This window comes from Nematostella vectensis, chromosome 2 (genome assembly GCF_932526225.1).
Source record: "Nematostella vectensis chromosome 2, jaNemVect1.1, whole genome shotgun sequence".
NCBI lineage: Eukaryota > Metazoa > Cnidaria > Anthozoa > Actiniaria > Edwardsiidae > Nematostella > Nematostella vectensis.
In genome coordinates, this window is record NC_064035.1 from 8,458,749 (window position 1) to 8,483,895 (window position 25,147).

Genomic DNA, 25,147 nt, shown 5'->3' on the forward strand with positions numbered 1-25,147 from the left:
TTCACTCTCTTGCTCGCTAAAAAAATACAAAAGTAAAAACGCTGTAAAATAAGAGCCGGTAGAAAATAAAAAAATGCAACAAAAAAGGCAAGAAATCGAAATACCTACGCGTGAAAGCATAAACTTTTCCAATCTCTCGAACCGCCATAATATAAAAAAACAGAGACATTTATTAAAATTTAAGATAAAAGATTAAAATTCACAAATCTACTTATTAAGTTTTCAGTCTTGTAAAGTTTTCAGTGTAAATAGTTCTCTAGAGCACTGAATGTGCACTCCTTGTTTTCTGTATGGTCCTCCTGTGGTTTTATTGCATTCTGGGTAGAGATTCATAGTTGTCGCCATATTTATCAAAAAGGGCACAAAAACAATGTCTGCAGGAGAAAAAAGACGGGTTGTTATTCCAGTAGATGGGAGCCAACATAGCGAGAGAGCCTTTAACTGTAAGTGGTACATAAATCATGACATATTAAGGCTAAAATCACGTTTATATTCACAACTATATACTTACTATCGTTCGTGACTCGAGTGACTTGCTCTTCTACGTTTTCGACAATCGAGAGTAAAAATCATGTCCCTTAGCACATTTTGCATTTCCTTAACAATACGGCACGTAATTTTTTTTCCGAAGCACTGCTAACCTTTCATGGCAATTCATTGCAGTTCGTTAGCAAAAGCGACAAATAGTGGTTTGCTTTCATTCAAACACATCTTAAAATAACAACTTATAAACAGTCTGCATCTTGTTCTGAAATTGAATCAGGATCTCGCTTAAATAATTTCCTCTCAGTTAAGGGAGTACACCTTCAGCCTGAGATTTCACCAAATTCTAAGAAAAAAAATTACTAAGAACAGCTCAGATTGTAGCAAAATTATTGTTTTGTTCGTGTGATGTGTTCTAAAATGCAGAATCAAATTGGGTTAATAATATAAACGGCCCAGGCTCAACTGAAAATTAGACGTTTTTATAAAAAAGTGTTGTCAATCCTGTGTTTCTTCACCTTGCCCCTTAGCATTCACAGGGAGATTTTGCACACGCTTTCAACCTTAGTATTTCAAATGAGACTCCTCATAGTGACAGACTCACACTGACTCTATAACAAGTCATCGATGTCCCTGGCCTAGGATAGAAATATAATTGAAAAGATACTCTGCTTTTGAGAAACATAAAAATTTGCATAAATATTTCCCGACACTGGCACTATCGCCAAAACATGTAACATTCTGTAATTTTAACACATTGACCCCTCAACCGGCCTGTACCGGCTTTGGAAAGTACCCACAACCCAAAAAATTCATATAAGCAAAATAAACACAACAAGATGATAATACTCAGGCATCAGTCTAAGGGATAAATGGTCTTGCAGATATGCATCCAACCAAGGTGTTGGCATCTACTCTTAAGCCAAATAATAGCACAGGTTCTTTGACAAATCTCAAATCAAACAAGGAGAAAAAAGCAGAATCACCCCTCTCAATAAAACGCTCAAAATACCACACAAGGGAGAGAGATCAGCAAACACAGCTCAAGACACAAATAGATACCTTTATTCTGATCCTCCAGGTACATTTCCATGGCCTCAAAACACAATGTCCACTCCTTGAAGGATTGTACAACCACGAAGATGTCTTTACAAATTGCAAAGCATTCTGGGAGATCCAGGGGAAAATTCAGGAGGGGAGGGCCAGTCAACACTCCTCTCCCCAAAGTCAGACGGTTTTTTATAAGTCTTTTCACCCCGAAGCCAAACAAATCAATTCCAGGTCATACAGACCCAGAATAGCAGTGTAAACAATTTTGGAATCAATTTGGTTTCAGAAAAGACAGCAATTAGGAGAGCTGTGGTGATTCATTAGAAAATTATTTTCTCATCCAGGCAAAGCCAAACAAGAAAAAATCATCATGAATCCACCTTTGATTGCAAATATCCATAAGCAAAGCACTCAATTATGCCCCAAAAGACTTCATGATGTCCTGAGACACTCTCCTAATATGCTCATAGCTGTATTTTTGATGAAAAATACAAGCAACCATCAACTTGTGCTCGCTTCAGCACAATGACGAGGGATTAAAAGTGGGGACCGCAAAGCACTATTGGAAAGCTTGGATACCGCTGACTAGGTGCAGCTGTGTTTGACTTACGGGCTGTATAAAACTCAGAATAGGGGGGGAGGTATCTGTTTTCAGTCTGTTTTTTTGTAAATTCAGCTAAAAAAAAAGCCAGGAGTCAATGGGTTAACACACACATACTGCTGAAAATGATTGACACCTCAACTAGCATACAGGAGCATTTAAGCCTATCAGATTGGCATTTACCGAAAAAGCTTCATATGCAAAAAAAGCTTTCAACTGCCATACTAATTTATGTTGTAGTTTGTATTTTCAAGGTAGAGTTACCTAGAAACAACAGGCCTTACATTGCCATTTTTCTTGTCAGTGCTGCTACTCTGTTTCCACAGAGGCCCACAATAGATCCTGTGTTGTTTTATCAGCCTGCTATAGAGCTGTACAGTAAAAGGACTCAAAATATTTAGTGGGTGGGGCACAATACAAAAACATTAAGATAATAATGAGGGGTGAGGGGGGATGGGGGCACAGATATGGCCCTACTGGTCCTTTTGTTATAATTTTAAAAATTATTGGGGGGGGGATGTGTCCCCTGACTATGCCCTACCCCCTACCCCCTTCTACAGCCATAGTCTAACATTTCAACTATGAAAGCTCTACATTATATTTTTATTACAATCAGGAATGAAACCATTCATTGAAAATGAAGCATTAACTTACACAATTTGTTAACAGCATTTTCACTTTGATTGTTATTCAGGGTATCGTCAGCATGTGCATGAACCAGGGGATGAAGTATTGATCATACATACTCAGGAGCAGCCTACCATACCATCCTCTCCTTATGCGTGTAAGTAACCTACTGTACCATCCTATCCCTATCCCTGTAAGTAACCTACCGTACCATCCTCTCCCTATCCCTGTAAATAACCTACTGTACCATCCTCTTCCTATCCCTGTTAGTAACCTACTGTACCATCCTCTCCCTATCCCTGTAAGTAGCCTGCTGTACCATCCTCTCCCTATCCCTGTAAGTAATCTACTGTACCATCCTCTCACTATCCCTGTAAGTAACCTACTGTACCATCATCTCCCTATCCCTGTAAGTAACCTACTGTACCATCCTCTCCCTATCCCTGTAAATAACCTACTGTACCATCCTCTTCCTATCCCTGTTAGTAACCTACTGTACCATCCTCTCCCTATCCCTGTAAGTAGCCTGCTGTACCATCCTCTCCCTATGCCTGTAAATAACCTACTGTACCATCCTCTCCCTATCCCTGTAAGTAGCCTACTGTACCATCATCTCTCTATCCCTGTAAGTAACCTACTGTACCATCCTCTCCCTATCCCTGTAAGTAACCTACTGTACCATCCTCTCCCTATGCATCTAAGTAACCTACTGTACCATCCTCTCCCTATCCCTGTAAGTAACCTACTGTACCATCCTCTCCCTATCCCTGTAAGTAACCTACTGTACCATCCTCTCCCTATCCCTGTAAGTAACCTACTGTACCACCCTCTCCCTATCCCTGTAAGTAACCTACTGTACTATCCTCTCCCTATCCCTGTTAGTAACCTACTGTACTATCCTCACCCTATCCCTGTGAGTAACCTATCGTACCATCCTCTCCCTATCCCTGTAAGTAACCTACTGTACCATCATCTCCATATCCCTGTAAGTAACCTACCGTACCATCCTCTCCCTATCCCTGTAAGTAACCTACCGTACCATCCTCTCCCTATCCCTGTAAGTAACCTACTGTACTATCCTCATCCTATCCCTGTAAGTAACCTACTGTACCATCCTCTCCCTATCCCTGTTAGTAACCTACTGTACCATCCTCTCCCTATCCCTGTAAGTAACCTACTGTACCATCCTCTCCCTATCCCTGTAAGTAATCTACTGTACCATCCTCTCACTATCCCTGTAAGTAACCTACTGTACCATCCTCTCCCTATGCATGTAAGTAACCTACTGTACCACCCTCTCCCTATCCCTGTAAGTAACCTACTGTACCATCATCTCCCTATCCCTGTAAGTAACCTACCGTACCATCCTCTCCCTATCCCTGTTAGTAACCTACTGTACCATCCTCTCCCTATCCCTGTAAGTAACCTACCGTACCACCCTCTCCCTATCCCTGTAAGTAACGTACTGTACCATCATCCCCCTATCCCTGTAAGTAACCTACTGTACCATCCTCTCACTATCCCTGTAAGTAATCTACTGTACCATCCTCTCCCTATCCCTGTAAGTAACCTACTGTACCATCCTCTCCCTATCCCTGTAAGAAACCTACTGTACCATCCTCTCCCAATCCCTGTAAGTAGCCTACTGTACCATCCTCTCCCTATCCCTGTAAGTAACCTACTGTACCATCCTCTCCCTATCCCTGTAAGTAACCTACTGTACCATCCTCTCCCTATGCATGTAAGTAATCTACTGTACCACCCTCTCCCTATCCCTGTAAGTAACCTTCTGTACCATCCTCTCCCTATCCCTGTAAGTAACCTACTGTACCATCCTCTCCCTATGCATGTAAGTAGCCTACTGTACCATACTCTCCCTATCCCTGTAAGTAACCTACTGTACCATCCTCTCCCTATCTCTGTAAGTAACCTACTGTACCACCCTCTCCCTATGCATGTAAATAACCTACTGTACCATCCTCTCTCTATCCCTGTAAGTAACCTACTGTACCTTTCTCACCCTATGCATGTAAGTAGCCTACTATACCATCCTCTCCCTATCCCCGTGAGTAACCTATCGTACCATCCTCTCCCTATGCATGTAAATAACCTACTGTACCATCCTCTCTCTATCCCTGTAAGTAACCTACTGTACCTTTCTCACCCTACGCATGTAAGTAACCTACTGTACCATCCTCTCCCTATCCCTGTAAGTAACCTACTGTACCATCCTCTCCCTATCCCTGTAAGTAGCCTACTGTACCATCCTCTCCCTATCCCTGTAAGTAATCTACTGTACCATCCTCTCACTATCCCTGTAAGTAACCTACTGTACCATCCTCTCCCTATGCATGTAAGTAACCTACTGTACCACCCTCTCCCTATCCCTGTAAGTAACCTACTGTACCATCATCTCCCTATCCCTGTAAGTAACCTACCGTACCATCCTCTACTTATCCCTGTTAGTAACCTACTGTACCATCCTCTCCCTATCCCTGTAAGTAACCTACCGTACCACCCTCTCCCTATCCCTGTAAGTAACGTACTGTACCATCATCCCCCTATCCCTGTAAGTAACCTACTGTACCATCCTCTCACTATCCCTGTAAGTAATCTACTGTACCATCCTCTCCCTATCCCTGTAAGTAACCTACTGTACCATCCTCTCCCTATCCCTGTAAGAAACCTACTGTACCATCCTCTCCCAATCCCTGTAAGTAGCCTACTGTACCATCCTCTCCCTATCCCTGTAAGTAACCTACTGTACCATCTTCTCCCTATCCCTGTAAGTAACCTACTATACCATCCTCTCCCTATGCATGTAAGTAATCTACTGTACCACCCTCTCCCTATCCCTGTAAGTAACCTTCTGTACCATCCTCTCCCTATCCCTGTAAGTAACCTACTGTACCATCCTCTCCCTATGCATGTAAGTAGCCTACTGTACCATCCTCTCCCTATCCCTGTAAGTAACCTACTGTACCATCCTCTCCCTATCTCTGTAAGTAACCTACTGTACCACCCTCTCCCTATGCATGTAAATAACCTACTGTACCATCCTCTCTCTATCCCTGTAAGTAACCTACTGTACCTTTCTCACCCTTTGCATGTAAGTAGCCTACTATACCATCCTCTCCCTATCCCCGTGAGTAACCTATCGTACCATCCTCTCCCTATGCATGTAAATAACCTACTGTACCATCCTCTCTCTATCCCTGTAAGTAACCTACTGTACCTTTCTCACCCTACGCATGTAAGTAACCTACTGTACCATCCTCTCCCTATCCCTGTAAGTAATCTACTGTACCATCCTCTCCCTATCCCTGTAAGTAACCTACTGTACCATCCTCTCCCTATCCCTGTTAGTAACATACTGTACCATCATCTCCCTATCCCTGTAAGTAACCTACCGTACCATCCTCTCCCTATCCCTGTAAGTAACCTACTGTACTATCCTCACCCTATCCCTGTAAGTAACCTACTGTACTATCCTCACCCTATCCCTGTAAGTAACCTACTGTACTATCCTCTCCCTATCCCTGTTAGTAACCTACTGTACCATCCTCTCCCTATGCATGTAAGTAAACTACTGTACCATCCTCTCCCTACCCCTGTAAGTAACCTACTGTACCATCATCTCCCTATCCCTGTAAGTAACCTACTGTACCATCATCTCCCTATCCCTGTAAGTAACCTACTGTACCATCATCTCCCTATCCCTGTAAGTAACCTACTGTACCATCATCTCCCTATCCCTGTAAGTAATCTACTGTACCATCCTCTCCCTATCCCTGTAAGTAATCTACTGTACCATCCTCTCCCTATCCGTGTAAGTAATCTACTGTACCATCCTCACCCTATCCCTGTAAGTAGCCTACTGTACCATCCTCTCCCCATCCCTGTAAGTAACCTGCCGTACCATCCTCTCCCTATCCCTGTAAGTAACCTACTGTACCATCCTCTCCCCATCCCTGTAAGTAATCTACCGTACTATCCTCTCCCTATGCATGTAAGTAGCCACTATAAGGCAGGATACGCCTTGGGATGGGGAAAGGTTTGTGTGCTGTATGTATTATGAGACCCCTTTAACAACAGAGGGCAGGATACGTCTTGGGATGGGGTAATGTTTGTGCGCTGTATGTATGGGGTAATTTTTGTACGCTGTATGTATTATGAGACCCCCTTGACAACAGAGGCCACAATACGCCTTGGGATGAGGCCATGTTTGTATGTATTATGAGACCCCTTTCTCTTGTTTAGATGGAGGAACAGTTTTACCAGACGAGTGGAATAAAGCTGTGGATGAATGCATTGTGAATGCCAAGAAGCTTATTGAGGAGTACAACAAAAAATGCAAAGAACAAGGGGTAAAACAGTTGTTGCTCAGAGTGAAAAATATGTACCTTGAGTATTACAGCAGGTATCTGTTATGTTACTACAACATCCTACTGAAGTCAGTTGTAGGATGTTAGACAGACGTAGGGCAGACACATGGGCAGAGAGACTGACAGTCATACAGACAGATAGATGGACAGACAGACAGGCAGGCAGACACAGATTCTGAACTCTGGAATTTTTTTTTCTTTTACAGATGACCTGCCGGCTTTTCAAAGGTAGTGGTCAACCAGGCGAGACTATCTGCCAACTGGCCAAAGACCTCAGTGCCAAGCATGTAGTGATGGGATCAAGAGGGTGTGGTACCATCCGCCGCACCCTACTAGGTAGTGTTAGTGACTACTGTGTGCACCATAGTTCTGTACCAGTTACAGTGATACCACCTACCAAAAAACGGCAAGAAAAGTGATGTAATCTAGGTACAATTAATACTAGTCATTAGGAGGGAAAGGGAGGACTTGGTAATGCACTGTAAGAGCTTAATTTTATAAATCTAAAATTTCTAGTGGCATCCACACTCGTTGGAAAGAGAAGCCTGACCAAGGTATGGCATGATAGTGGATTATAAGGAATGACATGTTAGTGGATTATAAGGAATAGTGTTCGGAGTTTCCGAAGCACGCTTGTGTTGTTTAAAATGTTGCTCTCTAATAAAGTGGACAGGTTATTTGCTGCCGGATTTTTTTTTACATATAATTTTATGCTGGATTATTATTACAATGCGGGCGCATTGCACTTGTTTGCTAGGTGACAGAGCGGGCCCAGCTATATAAAGGATTTCACAGGAGAAACGCCATCCCTTCCTGATAAACATACATAAAGTATGTCCCGCAAATCCCTGACCGTTCTCTATTGCGGGTCTAAATTCTAGGGCTATTCAAAGCCTCTTGTTTCACACGGTTCATAGAGAAGGTAGGTCTATCGATAAAGAAAATCGTCAATTGTCAACATAATGAATTATTTATCTCACGGGTCTTGTATCCACAGCCACCTTCCGCCCCCACCCCTCCCCTGCAAAAATACTACCAAAAGACAGTCTTCTTTTAACATTCAGGAAACTGGAAAATAAGATGATTTAAAAGTGTGATTGTTTGGAAAACACATCTTATCCCGTAATGTAAACATTGGCTGCTAGCCTTGCACCCCGTAGCATGCTTGTACCACGCGTTGGCCTTTTCACCCCAACGCACAGCTGTCCAAACAAAAACTGGCTTAGAGTAACGTGGTAGCATAATCATCGGTTGGTAAAATGGTTAGAGTTCCAGTCTGCTTGGCTTTACAGGCTTGTACAGGTGGCGGTAATTTCTGCATTTCGTTTACCTTACACTCGCAATACCTGTTGTATTGAAACTTCCGATTAACACAAATACATTGTCGGAATTGCATTTCATCACGTACCTGAATAGACTTTATTTCGGTTGGGATTTGAGAGCAGCGCTAAGTTTTGTCCGAGCATTACATCAACTTAGATCACGAATAAGTTCTACAAATTAGTATACAGCTTTTTCAATAAACGTTGTATGATGCAAATGGCGCCCATTGGCGACCATTTGCTGTTTATAGGTATATAATTTTATTCCTTGTAAGCATGAAAATAAGTAACTAGTAGCATGTGTTTTACCCTGGGTACCAGAGAGGCTCCGAGCTTCTCGGCGAGAACGATTTGATCTTTCGCTTCGCCCAAATCGTTCTCGCCGCGAAGCTCGGAGCCTCTGGTACCCAGGGTACCTATATTTCCGACATCCAATAGAATGCACCAGCTCTCATGTTTGGTGTGTGATAGCAGTCCTAGAGACGGAGCTCTGGGCGGGTATCAGAGAGCCCCCTGGGCCTTCTCAACGTCCGTCTTTCTACCTCATTCTCTAGGCTTGCTTCGTTACCCTGGTGCGATTCTCAACTTAGTCGAATGTGAGAGCAACTTCGAGCCTAGTACCAGGTGATTTAATCGACACTTTTCCTGGAATTGTCAGCACCATGGTCAATTCTCCATTTCAAGAAAACCCTTATCTTAATCTTCTAGACCGGCGTTCGTGGCAAGGCATTTTGTGTTTCATGGTTGAATAAAAGACGGGCTTTTAGAGGGTTTTGATAACAGTATAATTGTTTTATACAAAATTACTCAGATTGTAAAAGCGATCTAGCAAAATATATTGTAAAGTCAAAACAGTTTTTTCTTTGCAAGCAGATTTTACATTGACTGCCAAATAATTATAGAGGAAAAATAGCATCGAGTTACGTTAAAAACAAAAAAGCGAATGACGGATCTTTGAATAACATCCGATTATCTGTCTGACCTCTTAATTTCCCGCCAAGCTATCTAAACGTCGGCTTATTGCGAAGGATGATAACGATATCCCGATATAGACTAACGAATCTTTCGAGCATACCCTACTACACATTTTTTAAAATGTGAAGGCCTTCGAGCATTTTATAAGTAATCATGTTTCAACTTCTAAATTAATATAAATCCAACAACTAAAATTCACGGTGTGTCATCTTTTTGTTCGGTTGTGCTCTTCATTGTGTCATGTGGCGGAATTTATCAATATAGCCCAAGTTTAAATACATATATATTTTTTGCTGGCTAGAATATCATACCCATCAACTGCTTCAAACCTGACAATTAATGCATAAACCAAATGTAACGCACACATTCCTCCTCGCACCAGAGTCTTACAAGTGTCTCTTACAACGTGTAATAAATGAGTACATTGTAATTGCCTAGCTGAAGTCGCAGCCATTTCATTAGTTCATTCCTTGTGTGTATTTCAAGCGTCAAATTGAAAATCGCTTAGGGATCCCCCCATACTGTGTCAAGTAATTTTAATATGGTTTATTATCTTTTTTTCTTCCGGTGCTATATATTAGATCCTAAATAAAACTGTGCCAAGGTACAGTCTGTGGTCTCAGTGACTCCATCGCCGTGATATGCTGCCATGTGCAATGGCGCGCAACGTAATATGCTAATGTACAGACAATGGCCAGGCCTTGGGCTGTCAGTTTGGTGCGTTCTAACAATAGCGCTCACGAAAAAGGTGTCTCGACGCTCTGCAAAGATAAAAAGACCACGTGTGGAAATACTCACTTCGGGTGTAAACAAAGACACATAAACCCTGACCTTGATTTCCTGGTGTCTCCAAACTGCTAAAATGCATATTGTTCTGACATGTAAAAGATGCATATCTAGCACTTTTCTTTTAGTGCAATGAGGTAGCAAACATTCATGTCTAACAGCCCTGATAGGCGGTGGGACAAGTTTGCCCTCACCTCAAAATGCCGTGTAAGGGTGTAAAATTCTCATGAGTCAGCAAACACCTTTCAACGGGATCAACCTTTGCTGCACCAGGCGAATAAATTCGACACACCTCTTTCTGACCAAATTAATAACGTGTTTCCGCTAACCACATTACCAGCCATGGCTGCCGAACCCACACATTGACCAATCAGCCCCTGGTTCGGGGCTATTTCAATATGCAAACAGTATGTGACGTATGAAATATGAGTGTGCGCTAGCCAATCATCTTTCGGCTATTGTGCGGCGCCGCTGTATTCGGTACGATTCTGGGTACGTGAACTGCGAACCGTACGTGTGAAATTCGGCGAGAAAACATGGCTGACGCACGTTCGAGAATTCGAATGTAAAGCTACTAGGAGATCACAAAACTTAAAGATAATAGCCAGCTCGATTGTCTTTTTTCCTATTTGAGGTATCTGTGGTTGGATTTTCAGTTTGCACGAACAGCGATCGACGTATTTTGCTGTTTATATACCGTTCTACAAGGACTTTCGTGCGATGGTCTAGGACTATCTATAATTACGTGATACAACTAGCTTCACGACCATGAGTAACACAGGCAAAAGGAAGAAGCGCAGCTCCAGGTAGGTTGAAGCGATGAAATCAACTTTGTAACTGCGGAGGTTGCTTGTATGAGATCCTAACAAAGCGATCGGGTGGTGGTAAGCGAGGGAAAGTAACGTAGAGATCTTCCCGCAACGATCCCTCGTTCGCGCTCGCCCTTAAATATTATCCGCATACATTCTCTATTTTTGGCTTAGTAGACGTGTTACATGTAAAGAATCGTCGAATTTGCTGTATATAGACGATTTTGAGTAAGTCTCGTCCGAAATAAGTTCTCGATGAGGCGGTTATAGACGACAGTACAACTATTGCCCAAATGGCTCTCCGTAAACAGTTCCGTTTATCCTATTCTTTGTGACACTGCGGACGAAAGTTTTTTTTCCCGTAAAATGTAGGGCTGCTCTGTTCTATTATCGTTTTTACTACTCATTCTAAATACCTATGTCATCCACTTTCGATTGTACATTCGTAAACAATTCGTTCCACAAGAGATGTGCTGTTTATGAGAAGGAATGTGCAAAATCGTATAACTTTTACTAGCATTACCCCAAGACTCTGACGCTTCCGACACAGATTTAGTCAATTTATTTGTCGAGCCGACCGAACTAAGGAAATGATACTTGTGCTTCTTGCTTTTTTTATTCAAAGCCCGAATTACCCATTACACTAACTTATTGCGTCCAAGTGTTGTGTGGCAGATCTTGAATGACCTTTGACAGTACTTGGTGTTCTTCCCGAAAATTTCCCAGCCGTTGCAAATACTTTTTGTTATGGTAGTAAGTGTGTTGTACTTGGAATCTAATAGTGGTTTTGTTAGATTTTCAGGTTTTTGTTATTATGCGCTATTGACCTTACCCTGTGCTACCACAGTTTCCGTAACCTATACGTTCAAATCGCTTACGTATGACTAAAAAAAATGTTGAAATTTGCTTTTTTCGCTTTAATGATTTAGATTCGGACTGGATTTTTTAAAGGCCAAAAATGATTATTGACACTAAAGGAAAGTTTTGCGGGGCTATGATGGAAATGCCTAGTTGCTTTTGTTGTACCGGATTGAACGCCATGTTTGTCGGTCTTTGTATTGAAACCATACGATGCTACTCGCTGTGCTCTCTCTATTCACGGAAACGAGATCTCCTCGAGAGAGACACTTTATGGCCGTGAAAATCACATCACTTGATTTGGAATCATCAATTTAGTTCCTTTGAGGTAATCTGGTCAACTCCTGACAAATAATTTGGCTTCATTGAGAGTTTTCATTTTTGGATCGATTCTAAACGATAGTGAAAAATAGCCTGTAAAAATCTGATTTGCATCACCATGCGTAGCGGAAATTTGCATTACTCATCAACAAAAAGTGAATTTGATAAATCACATCAACCCATTAAAGAATATCCCTGGAAGTAGTTATCGAGGCAATAAAAAAGTAAGAATCGACTATAATTCCTCGTACAAGTGAAGTGCGTCACATGCTTGAAATGCCTAGCAAATTTGCATACGCGTTGCCCTTGTCAAAGCGATTTACTTCATTTCACGGCGTTTGCGCATGTATTTAGCATGGTAGAATGTTTTTAATCCACTTTATCTATTAGTTTTCCTTGAAAACTTCTAAAAAGAAGATTTTAGGGGCCCCAAGTTTTTCGAGCAGAAAAGCGAGGTTTTTTTTTCTGTAAACATTAGCTGGAATTCCCGTACGGAATAAATTCACCGTGCCCTGCTAGCAGTAAACATTCTATTGTACATGGCTGTCATTACTGATCTCATGCTAGCAATACAGAATATAAAATTGTGTTTTAGCGCTCTTTTTCGTGGGGTGCTCGAAAGCTTTCTTTTTGTGAAGGCGCGGAATAACCGTTAGAAGATTTTATTGCGAGAGATCTAAACAATTAGAAAGATAAACTTCACGTCGATTTTCCGAGTACAAGTCAAATATTTGAGCTTTGTCTTTGCCTAAATGGTTGGAATACTTGAACTTCTTGTTAAAACCGAAAAAAGTTATCGTATTTTTAGGGCGAGGGAGTTTTTCGCATCTAATTTTGTTCAGCGCCCTGAAGCGATTTATTATCTTCAACATTCGGTAGCCAATTACTGTCGAACGTTTTTTGGGGTAAGTAAATATATTTAGTAAATTAGTTGTGATAGCAGCAGTGAATAGCTCTCGAAGCGGAAACAAATCTTGGTAATATAATGGAAGGAGTATACTGATCATTTACCAGAAACCCCGAATTTCCTGTAGTAATATCATATTTACATCAGCCCAGTTTACATAAGTCCAGTTTAGTGTGGATTAGAATCTGCAGATTTCTCCGGCCAGGGAATGAGTGACTATCGATCATTTTGAAAAAAGCCAGTAAAATAATCCAATGTGACGTGATTAAAAAAAAAAGACGTTTTCTGTATACGTTAAGTGTACATTCGCCTCTTCAGGTGTGCTTATAATGTTTAGAATTAAATAGCGTCTTGTTTATTCTTAGAGTGCAATGCCAATATTAAATCATGATCCCACTTTAATGCTTTTTATAGAAAAGTGGTTTTCAATAATGTTTTGTAAGTATGTCTTCCACCAAAGGATAAAATTAAAACGTTGACAATACTTTATTGTTGTTAGAACTACTTTGTTAACGATTTGACCCTCAATAGGAAGTCACTTTGCTGCCTCGGACAACGTTAAATTGCATGTCATGTTTAGAAATGCCCCTACCAGGAAACGATCTACAACTCCTGCTTATATTATCACTAATGCAGCATAAATGGCTGCTTATTTACTGCAATTGCAATTTCGAACTGCAGTTGTGATTGATAAAATACCTTGGACATAACTGTCTTGATTGTTTTGCCATGTTAGAAAAAAACATCATAAAAAGTCCGTTTGAACTTGGATAAGTTAGCAAGGGACGGATCTAGCTTTTTGCTGAGGTGGAGTTAAACCTAATGGCAATAGGGGGGTTACATCTAAACACTTCTCCTAGGTCCTCCACTGTTAGCAGAATGGGGGTCTTGCTCTAGGAGATCAAGTGACCTTTTTGGGTGGCAAATTCAAAACAAAATTATCAAACAAACAGAAACGACTGCACCCTTCACACCAGAGAACAACTAGAAAAATTGTTAATTTTGACCTGTCAAAATGGGTAATTAATAAGTAGATCATTTAGTACACCAATCAGAATGGCATGTTGGTAATGACCATATTTAATCTCAAGCATGTGATGTGATTGCTCAAACAACTAGAAAAATAACAGATTTTTTGCCGATTTTTTATGTTTCTAACATTACTCTTTACTTGTTTAGTCTCAAGGGGTCCCTCAACCCCTCAAAGCGTCACAGAGACCGCTTCAACATTGAGCTGGATAATCTTGCAAAACTGTTGCCATTTCCCCATGATGTTATTCAAAAGCTGGACAAGCTTTCTATCCTACGATTGTCTGCTAGTTATTTGCGGGCAAAAAATTTCTTCAAAGGTGAGGGCACTTTACAGTATATTTTCTTGTGGAAGTAGATAATATGGGATTGGAATTTTACAAAGAAAATTAAGGAGCAATTTCAGAACACACTGCCACAATTAGTTGACAAAAGAACTTCACACCAATTTCTAAAAAAATGAGGCAACGTTATTGACTGGTTGACACATTGACAAGTGGGCAGATGTCAAAAGTTGACACATGTACGTAATTGACTGGGTGATGCTTAAACAAGTTGACAAGTAGCAGTGGATGAGTAAACAAATGGACCAAATGACATTCTTATATGCTGGGGGTTACTCTGCATTTGATCCAATTTTTTTACCCAAAGTGTAATTGTGAAGACAAGTTCAACAGAATATTGAGCAATTTTCATCAAAAGGCATACAAAATCTTGTACCAGAAAAGTTAAAAAGCCCGCTGCTTTGGTTTTGGTGTCTTTATAGAGCTATAGATGTCAGTAGTCATGTTTAGTGTTTCCATTAAAATTCTTTTAAGCTGTTAAAGCAAAACAATGATTTTCAATGTCAATTTCAACTCTATAGCATTCCCAGTTCATTATTGCCATCAGCAGTATAATTTCACAAATTTGCAAAGAATATTGACCAAATTTTAACTTATCGCCAAACTATACCCTAAATCTATTTTAGACTATAAAAATGATTTTGGTACATGATTTTTGGCGGTGGACTGCTCAAAGTTCTCATGCATCCTCTCTTGGTTATAATAAAACTTTGAAGTGGTAAAGGAAAAAAATTTTCACTTGCCTTTTTATCTTGTGCTACTTATTTGAAAGAAGCCTTCATCTTGTTGGCTCAGAACATGTGCCTTGAACGAGAGAGACTGGGAACTTTGAACTGGTTACTTGAAAGAGACTGGGGGCTATTACGCCAGTGCTGAAGAACGCAAGACTAGCTCCAGTACAGCGTGGTTAAACCAGCCTTTTTGTTTTGAAATGGCATCTTTTTACCGGCGAACTGTCACATTTTGGCGGTTGCTAAGAAAACTAGACCAAACCTAAGACTATGACTCCCTCATTATCACACAAATCTGTCTTTTTTTGTACAGTATGGTTTTAATGCTGTACAGTTAGTCAAATCAGCGACTGAAGTCAGCCTTTTGTACCTTTTCTCGAACGATTCAACACTACGATTGTGCTTGTTTTTGCCAGAGCATGCACATACGTTTTTCAGCACTGTCGGCTATTACCTAGTTGCGTAAGAGAGTCTGGGCACTAATGGTGTTAATGATGGCTTCTTATATTATTATCTTTTTTATTGTCTTCTAAAATATCAACCTTCCTAGAACAAAAATGGGATAATGAAGAGCAGAAAGATGAAGCTAAAAATAGAATCAAGCCCTTTGAGGGGAATGGAAACCTGTCAAAACTCATTCTTGAGGTATGTTTCTGCTTTATTTGTGATAATGTGTGTTTTATTTTAGAAATGCAAGGTTTTGTTTATAAAGTAGTGGTGCCTATTATTGGACAGTGCCCTATTATAAGACACTAAAAAAAAATCATAAATATCTCAAACAATAGGAAAACACACCGAAAAATGGCTTATCGAGTCGAAGAAAGAACATTCAGAAAACATGTATTCCAAAGCTATTTATGAGGGTTTATTGTTTCGCAAAACTAGAAATAATTTACTCTCACGCGCCACAAAATGGAGATTGAAATCATCTCTTTGACTTGAATATGCGAGGACGAAAAGAAGCCGTAAAAAAAATACAAGATTTACCAACCGTGATGAAAGTCACTTGGCCGCTGTTTCTGTAGGCACTTCAGGATAGCTCAAATTGTTTTGTACCTAACCTTGGTGCCCTATTATCAGTCAGCCAAGCAATCATCGAACCATTCAACCTAAATTTGAGCGATTGATGAGCAATTGCATATTTCTCCGTGCAGTTTGTAACATGCGTGATGTATGTGTTTTGAATCGCTTGCTACGGAGAAGAAAGAGTCTCAAACTCAAATTTATTGTGAGTTTTGCAAAGTACATATGTCAACAATTTTTGTCAACAGTATTTTAATGAAAATGAAGCATGATTTTCCTGTTGTTTTTTTTGAGAAGAGATCTGCTGTCCGATAATAGGGCTATAGTGTCCGATAATAGGTAAGAGCATCCGATAATAGGGCTTCACAACACTTCTTACTAACAATTTTTTTCTCCTGAATTTAACCATCAAGTTTTCAATATCTAGGTTGAATTATTATGTTTAATAGTCAGTGATTTCTAGCTATAAAACCTAAGATTCAATTGTATTTAGTACGCGATATATTTTAGCGTAAATCTTAATAGTCCGATAATAGGTACCATGACCTTTCATCATTGAGTTTTCTTTCAAGTTCATATTTATTTGGAATGTTTATTTATTTATTTTGTTCAAATTTCCACATACCATAAGCAATATTTACACAATGTTTGTCATCTGTAATTCTAGGCATTGGATGGGTTTGTCATTGTTCTCACTCAAGACTTTGAGTTGTTCTATGCTTCGGAGACAATTCAAACATACCTTGGTCTCTCTCAGGTAAAAATAACTTAAATATTGATATAACATAATTGTGGCAAGCTGAAAAAAAAGACCATTTTATAATTATTATTGACCTATTAATTAACATATTTTTTTCAATCTTGATCTGTAAGTTAATTTTACTAATGTAAATCTCTTTATCCCTATTTCAATTAGATTTTTTCTTTTAGATTTTACAAACCGAATAGAGAAAGAGCTTTTATTGAATTATTTTTGTATTTTCTCTCTTCCTCTCTCTCTGTCTGGTATTCTGCCCTACGGCATGTCTAGTCCCAATAGCACCTATCTTTTAACTGCATTCCTTTTGGTCCTTGTGTATGAGCCCTTCTGCTGCTTTGCATAGCCTAACATTCCTGTGTGTCTTCTCCTGGAGGCCTCTTGCCTTCAATCCTGTTTTGGATTGTTTCCACTAACAATATTTCATTTTTGACCCACCTTAGTACCTTTTCATTTGACTTTGTCAGACTAATGGATTACGATGAACAAATGATCACTTTTTTACTGATTACTTACTCTCTTTGCATGGATTTTTCTGTTCTAGGCAAGCGTGATCCATCAAGATTTCCTGCGATTCATCCATGTTGATGACCATGAAATGATAACAAAATACCTCCAGCCAAACTCTGTAGAACAGGTATAGGTGTACTGCTTGTTTGTTATTTCAACAGCCATAATTATCCAGTTAACGCTTCTCTGGTACCTCAAGGCACCACATCATAATATGTATTAGGGGGGGAGGCTACCTGAGAGGTGTACACTGCCCTGCTCATATGCAGAGAGGAGAAAAAACAGTATAGAAATAGATTAATTTGATTCTGGTATTTTGCGTTTTCAGTAGTTGGAAAGTCGATTGAGTCGATTGTGTATTTGATTAGAAAAAAAATGCGCTATTGTTCCATTGACTTGGGCCAAGTAATGGCTTTTACTAGATAGGATTTCCATTCAAAGGTCAGTTACAGTTACATAGGGACTACACCCTGTGTATTTCTCTGGACACCATCCCTTCATTGTGTTGTATTTTTTATTTTGATTGCTCTCCTTTCATGCCTTTTTGCCATTTTGCTCTTCAGAAAATCAAGATTCTTGATGATGAAAATGATGGGAGCGAAAAGAAGGAAGAAGATTCCTGTTCAGGTGAATATACCTAATATTGTATATATGATATTCTGTAATTAAATATCCATTGTTAGTTATAAAAGGGACATTATTAATTAACAAACAAAATAAATTATACGTAGAAATAACCAATAGTTATTGAGCCTTTAGGCATCTAATCATTTTAGTGAAAATGCACTTGCATACTTCCATCAATATTTCAATTTTATTTTTAAAATTTTTATTATTTTTTATTATTTTCTTATAAATGCATAAAAAATATATTTTCAATCTTGCATGCAACAAGACTCAAGGCATAGCACATCATGTGAAAACTGTTCTGACAAGTAACAAATGTTCAGATTATATAGCACGCATGTACGTGCTTAGAGAAAACTACTGATCTGGCATAATTCATACTAACGTTGCCAAAATAAGGCTCTTTTTAAGAAATCCTACTATGGTTTCATCAGTTGTTAAATGGAAAAAGTCAAGAAATACGTGGTGAAAGTTGTTGTTTACAATACTGACAGAGCAACTGTGAAACCTGTATGACAATTGATTGCCCCAATGTTGATTCATAAAAACGTTGCTAGATTTCGATAAAGAAGCACAGATTGCCCTTCAACTGCATTGAATTTGCGAGGCTTTTAAACTCTGATTGAGCAAGCTGCTGTGAAAATTCACTGGATGCAAAGCGACTCTGCTTTCACAGTAAATCTTCTAACAATCAAATCTTAAATTTCAGCCCCAAAAACGCACTATTGCCTTCATATTGTACTTTGTTGCTGCCTTTTTTTCCTCCGGAGTAGATTCATCTATCAATGCATCCACTTCTTCTTCGAATTTATGTGCAAATTCTGAAAAACAAAACACCAATTTTACGCTCAAACACTGGCTTCCACTACTCACCACTGCAGTGAGTAGCGAACCAATCAACTTGTAGGAATTGTGCTAGTATGTGAGTGCATTTTTACTAAATTGTTATAATGACAACAACATATTTGTTGTTTCAAACTTCTCTATTTTGGTTAATTCCAGAGTCCAGTGAATCAGCCTCGAGTGCAGAGAGGACATTTGTTTGCAGAATGAAATGCATTCTGAACACCAGTGCTGGATTTTTTAAGGTATACATTTTCCGTTTAAAAATACTTGATGTTGTACTGATTTTACTATTTCTCAATGGGTGAATTTTGGCAAACCTTTATCATTGTTGTACAGTTATGTTATAACTAATATAGCAAAGAAGATCTTGCATACATAACAGGCCCTGTATTTAGTTAGCTATGAATGCATAGGTTACAGAAGTCATTGTATCACAATTCTATTTTATTTTTTGGCAGCCATTCAGGTGTAATGGGCGCTTGCGTGAGATGACACTCCCTGAAAGTGACAAGAGGGAGTATGGCCTCTTCCTTATCTGCACTCCAATGGAGACAATGACCAACTCAATATTAGAAATACGCTTGAAGACCTCTTTGTTCTGTACCAAGAACAGAATGGATCTCAGCTTCATGGACATTGATCAAAAGTAATTATAAGCAAAGCTTTTTCTTATTAGTGACCATAAAAAGCCATTTCACCGATATGAATAACATCTTTTGCATATGGTGTTTAAGGGGCTTAGCTTACTTTGTTTGAAAAACCTGCAAAGTCCCTAGAGGGCTTATTGGTTACAATTATTTCAAATACTTTTTAAATAAGTAAAAATGTTGCATAATGTAAATTATGGGGGTCTTGCCCAACCCCCTGTCCCCCCTCCTTTCAGACCCAAAAAATCCACAAATTTACCTGTGGTCATAACCTTCCTTTGGTGCCCTCCTCATTTGGTAGATTCTATCTAAATATTTTTTCCTATTTTTTTATTATTAATGTTCTATTCATAAACTAATGAATACATATTATCTAGGGGTCGTTCACTTCTTGGTTATCACAAGCGTGATATTGCACTGCAGTCCAGCTACTGTATGATTCACTTCGATGACATCCCTGTTCTAGGGCTGCTCCACAAGGACTGTGAGTAAATGGCCTTGCACCTTTCTTGCATGAAAAGAACGTTTTCTAATTACCTTGTTACACAGCCAAGAATAAATGTTCCCACAAGCAAAATACGTTGTTTTGTAAAGGCAAATGGTAGGTGCGAATCCAGGAGTTCCCATAAGGAGCAGGGAAAGCAAGTATATATTTTTTTAAATTGGGAGCCAGATGTTTTGTTGTTTTTTTTTTTACATGGATTTTCTTTACAAGTAGGGGTGTAGCCCTGGTTGGCCCACGGTTGGCCCACCCCTAGATCTGCCGATGATCAGGCTTTCAAAGTGATTATGTTGGCCACTCCCACTGACTTGAATTTATGTTTTGTAGTAATGTCTTCAGCCAAATGCCAGGGGACGTTTCGAATGTTGAACAAGAACATGAAGTGGCAATGGCTGACAGGAACAGCTCAAGTAGTCTTCAAAGGCAGTGAACCAGACTTCATTATCACAACAAACAGACCTCTTAGGTTTGTATATATTCTTGTTCTCAGGGGTAACCCAAGAACGTTGTCTTTCATTTGGCAGGCAATTGATCTGAGAGTTTCTATTATGAATTGAATGTTCATCTGCAAAAGTTCAGTAGGGATTTTTTTTTCCATTCAGAAAAATTGGCTGACAGAAAGCTGAAAGTGAGAATAGATAGAGCGTCAAAGAGCTCTCAAAAGCCATTGTTAAAATGTTTGATTTCATATAGCATATCGATCATTTTTGCAGTGATGAAGAGGGCGAAGAAGTTCTACGCCAAAGAGGCCAATTGCCAGCACTCCCATTTACAACATCAAATGGTAATAACAAAGTACCGAGTTTCTTCCCGGATGGCTCTCAACCACAAGACTTCAAAATGCCAGAGCCTCCTCTGCCAAAATTCTTCCAGGGTACCAAGAAAGGGCATTCGTTCAATGAAGGCCCTCACAGCATGATATCTGGAGGTATGACAGGTGAGAGATAGGGAGGTATTCTCTGCATGCCTGCTTAAGCTTCTTGCTGCTGCTGCCAAGCTGGAACAGTTATTCACAGAGCTGGGTTCGTGTGGATCATTCAGACATCACAATGCTAAACATCATATTCTAAAACATCTCTAATACCATATTCTGTTGCCACTCTTGAAATTTCACATTATCAACTCAGCACATGCTGATTAGCACAGCAACCTACACTAATCTTGCCTCACATGATTGCTTCTTGAGGATTACTTTAAATTAAGTTTCCCTACCAAATAACATCTTCATATTACAATCATTAAACCCTGAAATATAAACATATTTCATAAACCTTTCAAATTGCACACTTTGTCTTCCTTTGCCCTTAGTGTTTAATGAAGAGTATCTTGTTAGCATTAGGCTCATCAAAAAAGCCCCCAGTAAAAGAAAATCTCCTTATTTTGGTAGGTCCAAAAGAGGAACCCCTTTCACCTCAGTCTAGTGGCTCCCCATTTCATGAGGATGGTTTCCGCTCTACTTCTTGTACTTCTGCACCTGTGACTCTTGCAGACCTTGAGCTTGGTGTAGATTTGCAAGAGGAGCTAAACCGAGATGCTCCTGAGCTAATGCTGCTGTCACAAGGTAAGCACTGCCTTGTGTGCGCTTTTTACACTGCAGCAGAAGCACGCTCGCCTCCCCGCTCCCACTGCCAAGCAAGCAAACAAGCAAGCAGCAAGCTGTAATATGCCTTCACATGCTTCAAGCTTGCCATAGTACTTTACTTGCATATCACTGTCATGATTGTTTGACTCATTAGTTGGAGTGTATCTCAATCTCGTAATGTACTCATGAAAACGTATGGTAAAATGAGATATTTATCAATAAACACATGCTCTTGTCATTTGCAGATTTCAATACGGACTTGAACAGTTTTCCAGATTTTGTGAATGGTTTGGGTCAACTCGCTATGGAAGACGTTCCGTTTGAAGACTTACCGACATTCGAAGATGCAATGGCCCTGGCACAGGAATGTCTGTCTACACCAACAGAATCAACAAGTTCAATGACGAGTCCTTGTGGTAGCCAGATGTCATACCCTGCCCGGAGCCCCCCGCATGTCCAATGTGACCCATTCTCGCCAACATCCTCTGCTGGTCATCCTTCGCCCTTCCCTTCCCCTATTGGGTCTCACGGTCCCTCTATATCACCTGCTGGCTTGCCAACTCCTGACCCTTCCCCCCTTGAAAGGCCTGGTAGTGAGGCAGCCAGGATCAATATTTCTTGGCAGGGGGCAGGACAGATGAGAATGCCTAACCAGGGACCTTATCAGCGAGGTGCTCCATCACCCCAGCAGATGAAGCCCCCACCAGTTAATGGTGGCATTCTCTCAAAATCAGCTCGCCTTGCCAGCATGCAGAAGAATGAGCGGTTAAACTATCGTAGCTGCGCCGTACCGTCTCCACCTGGTCCTCCAATGCCACCAGCATGGTCATCTCACCAGCCACCTGCACCACCCAATAACAGCCCGATGCAGCAACCTGCATATAACTCGTGGAACAATGCACAGTATCATAACAGCTACCGACAACATCACATCACCCAGTCACAAGATTCAACCTGGGGTCCCCCCAATCAAGGCTCTGGACCCGTGCCCCCATTCGAGGACACTTTAACCAACATAAACTATCCTAATGTGGGTATGATGTCGCCTCCATACCATAACGATAGTCCTGTTCAGGGGTTCCGTGGGTTCCCGCCCAGCAACACCCCTGTCACAAGTGCTCCGTATTCTAACATGGGAGAGTGGTGATGCGTCAGAGTGGCGTCATGCTGCAAACAGCCAAGAGAGGGTTGTCTAGAAAGGACGTCCCAGCCTTAACGTCACTGTGTTGATGCTTCAAGGGCCAAAAGAGAGGGCCGCGCTGTAAGCTTCATGGATGTTATGGTGAAGAGAAACATGACTGATATGGCAGTCATCATCAGATGTCTTAAATCATGACTTATTGGCTTGGCCCTGAAATTTCTGTACACGATCTTATTGTAAATCAAGTGAGCCATTAAGTTTGAGAAACTCAGGGCAGAATACACTGATGGCAGAGAAGATCATGTCACAAGGCACAGTGTATCCATACCCACTCAGGGATTTCTTTGAGACAGCAAACGATCTTTAAGTAGTGATTCTGCTACTGTATTATCAAGCCAAAAAATTTTTTTAAATGTAAATAGACCATATTTGTTCAAAGAAAGAAACTATTCAATACCGAGAAACGTGGTCAATGTTTTAGAAACTGGCAAAACTAAAAAAAAAAGATTGAAGCTGAAGATTGTTTTTAAGTAATGATATAGGGGGAAAAGCGCGTTTATTAATATCTGTTTTAGGGTTTAGTCTGGTTTTCAATATTCTGAGAAATCCCCGACAGTTTCAAAATAAATCGTTTCTTAGCTTCCGTCATTAAAAATCGACGACCAATCAAAAGATTACCAAATGTAATTCTGTTAGTTTAAGAAGGGACCCCAGAAAGCATTTAGGAAATTGACGAGACTTCACGGAATATTATAAATGCAGTAATGCAGTGTTCCTAAGTTTAAAAGCAGTTTACAATCACAAGATTTAATGGTACAGGCAAGCATTTTTATGTACATATAAAAACAATTTGTCGTTATATATTCTATTTCAACCAATTTCAAGTCTATGCTACGATCCAGATAGGCTCACTCGTTTTCAGTCACAACTGTCTTCTTTTTTGGTGGACGTCAGTCACGGCTTTTGAATTCTTCCAATTTAGCATCAGTCACAGCTAAAATATAAAATTATAGCTAAAATATAAAATTCGAATTATGTCTTAGCATTGCGTTGTTTTTGATTTAGTACGTATTTACGTATGTATACCTCTTGACGCCTTTCTTGACGCCTGGTTTATGCATGTGTGCTTTTCGGCGCTCTAATTGGTTAGCCGTCTAACGGCTGCCGTAACTGCGAAATGGCTTGCGTCACCAAGAAACATTCACGACTCGGAAACGAAAAACACAAGGTGCACGTGTGACTGAAAACGAGTGTAAATGCGTTTTTTTTTTCTACTCGGACAAGCAACCGATCCCTACTTTACAAGAAAATGTTTCAGAAATTGCCGGAGTCCGTATTGTAAGTACGATTCACCAGAATAAACTGATTTGATCTCCTTTCATTGAGCATTATACTCACTCCTACTGTTACTTTTTACTCGGTTATCAGGTGTAAGGGTGACAGCACACAGGGTGAGGGTGATACAAAACAGTGTAAGGGTGATACAACACAGGATGAGGGTGATACGACACAAAGGGAAAGGGTGGTACAACACACAGGGTAAGGGTGACACAACACAAGGGTACGGGTGACACAACACAAGGGTACGGGTGATACAACACACAAGGTAAGGGTGATACAACACACAGGGTAAGGGTGATACTACACAGGGTAAGGGTGATACAACACACAGGGTAAGGGTAATACATCACACAGGGCAAGGGTGATACAACACACTGGGTAAGGGTGATACAACACCCAAGGTAAGGGTGACACAACACACAGGGTAAGGGTGATACAACACAGGGTAAGGGTGACACAACACACAGGGTAAGGGTGACACAACACACAGGGTAAGGGTGACACAACACACAGGGTAAGGGTGATACAACACACAGGGTAAGGGTGATACAACACACAGGGTAAGGGTGATACAACACACAGGGTAAGGGCGGTACAACACACAGGGTAAGGGTGATACAACACAAGGGTACGGTTGATACAACACACAGGGTAAGACTGATACAACACACAGGGCAAATGTGATACAACACAGAATAGGGTGACAATACACGCAGGGGAGGATAAAAGATAAACTTGATATAACACTCAGGTTAGGGTGTTACAGCAACCATGTTAGGGTAATAGACACGAACAGGGCCCATCGCATGTGACCCATTCTTCATCATCCGTCGCCCTTTCCCTTATTGGGCCTTAGCTGCTGGCCAGCCCACACTGAGAGTCCATAGTCGAAGCCCAGGGGTAGGATGATTACAACACACATCGTAAGAGCGAAACTACACGC

The 25,147-nt window shown here is 40.3% G+C and overlaps 2 protein-coding genes and 1 long non-coding RNA gene across 6 annotated transcripts; 2 read left to right on the forward strand and 1 right to left on the reverse strand.

The window, feature by feature from the left end:
- The first annotated feature begins 298 nt into the window (after positions 1–298).
- On the forward strand, positions 299–7,828 carry LOC5516769 (universal stress protein Slr1101). Its single transcript, XM_048723571.1, has 4 exons — positions 299–443; positions 2,829–2,918; positions 7,022–7,128; positions 7,353–7,828. Exons 1-4 carry the CDS (start codon positions 371–373, stop codon positions 7,563–7,565), a joined length of 483 nt encoding a protein of 160 aa, XP_048579528.1. The 5' UTR covers positions 299–370; the 3' UTR covers positions 7,566–7,828.
- Positions 7,829–9,632: 1,804 nt separating this feature from the next.
- On the reverse strand, positions 9,633–10,599 carry LOC116620828. The gene is made up of 2 exons (XR_004297243.2): positions 10,275–10,599; positions 9,633–10,204 (listed from the first exon to the last, which is right to left on the reverse strand). It is a non-coding gene; the product is annotated as an uncharacterized LOC116620828 (long non-coding RNA).
- A 91-nt stretch (positions 10,600–10,690) lies between these two features.
- On the forward strand, positions 10,691–24,244 carry LOC5516813 (aryl hydrocarbon receptor). Of its 4 annotated transcripts, none has more exons than XM_032386690.2 (13): positions 10,691–11,035; positions 14,304–14,473; positions 15,779–15,873; positions 16,919–17,008; positions 17,553–17,645; positions 18,082–18,145; positions 19,148–19,233; positions 19,450–19,637; positions 20,016–20,122; positions 20,468–20,606; positions 20,854–21,068; positions 21,528–21,701; positions 21,968–24,244. In XM_032386690.2, exons 1-13 carry the CDS (start codon positions 10,998–11,000, stop codon positions 22,867–22,869), a joined length of 2,361 nt encoding a protein of 786 aa, XP_032242581.2. In that variant the 5' UTR covers positions 10,691–10,997; the 3' UTR covers positions 22,870–24,244. The 4 variants fall into 4 exon arrangements, with proteins under 4 accessions (XP_032242581.2, XP_032242582.2, XP_032242583.2 ...); XM_032386689.2 differs by having other exon boundaries at positions 10,692–11,035; positions 20,854–21,077; XM_032386691.2 differs by lacking the exon at positions 21,528–21,701 and having other exon boundaries at positions 20,854–21,077.
- The last annotated feature ends 903 nt before the right edge of the window (positions 24,245–25,147 follow it).

Bases quoted from the DNA above. Each gene is read 5' to 3' on its own strand.
- LOC5516769 (XM_048723571.1), top strand. From the start codon at position 371: ATGTCTGCAGGAGAAAAAAGACGGGTTGTTATTCCAGTAGATGGGAGC. The intron at 2,919-7,021 runs GTAAGTAACCTA...TCTCTTGTTTAG, and splicing joins ACCATCCTCTCCTTATGCGT to ATGGAGGAACAGTTTTACCA. The intron at 7,129-7,352 runs GTAAAACAGTTG...TTTCTTTTACAG, and splicing joins AAAAATGCAAAGAACAAGGG to ATGACCTGCCGGCTTTTCAA.
- LOC5516813 (XM_032386689.2), top strand. From the start codon at position 10,998: ATGAGTAACACAGGCAAAAGGAAGAAGCGCAGCTCCAG. The intron at 11,036-14,303 runs GTAGGTTGAAGC...TTACTTGTTTAG, and splicing joins AGGAAGAAGCGCAGCTCCAG to TCTCAAGGGGTCCCTCAACC. The intron at 20,123-20,467 runs GTGAGTAAATGG...TATGTTTTGTAG, and splicing joins AGGGCTGCTCCACAAGGACT to TAATGTCTTCAGCCAAATGC.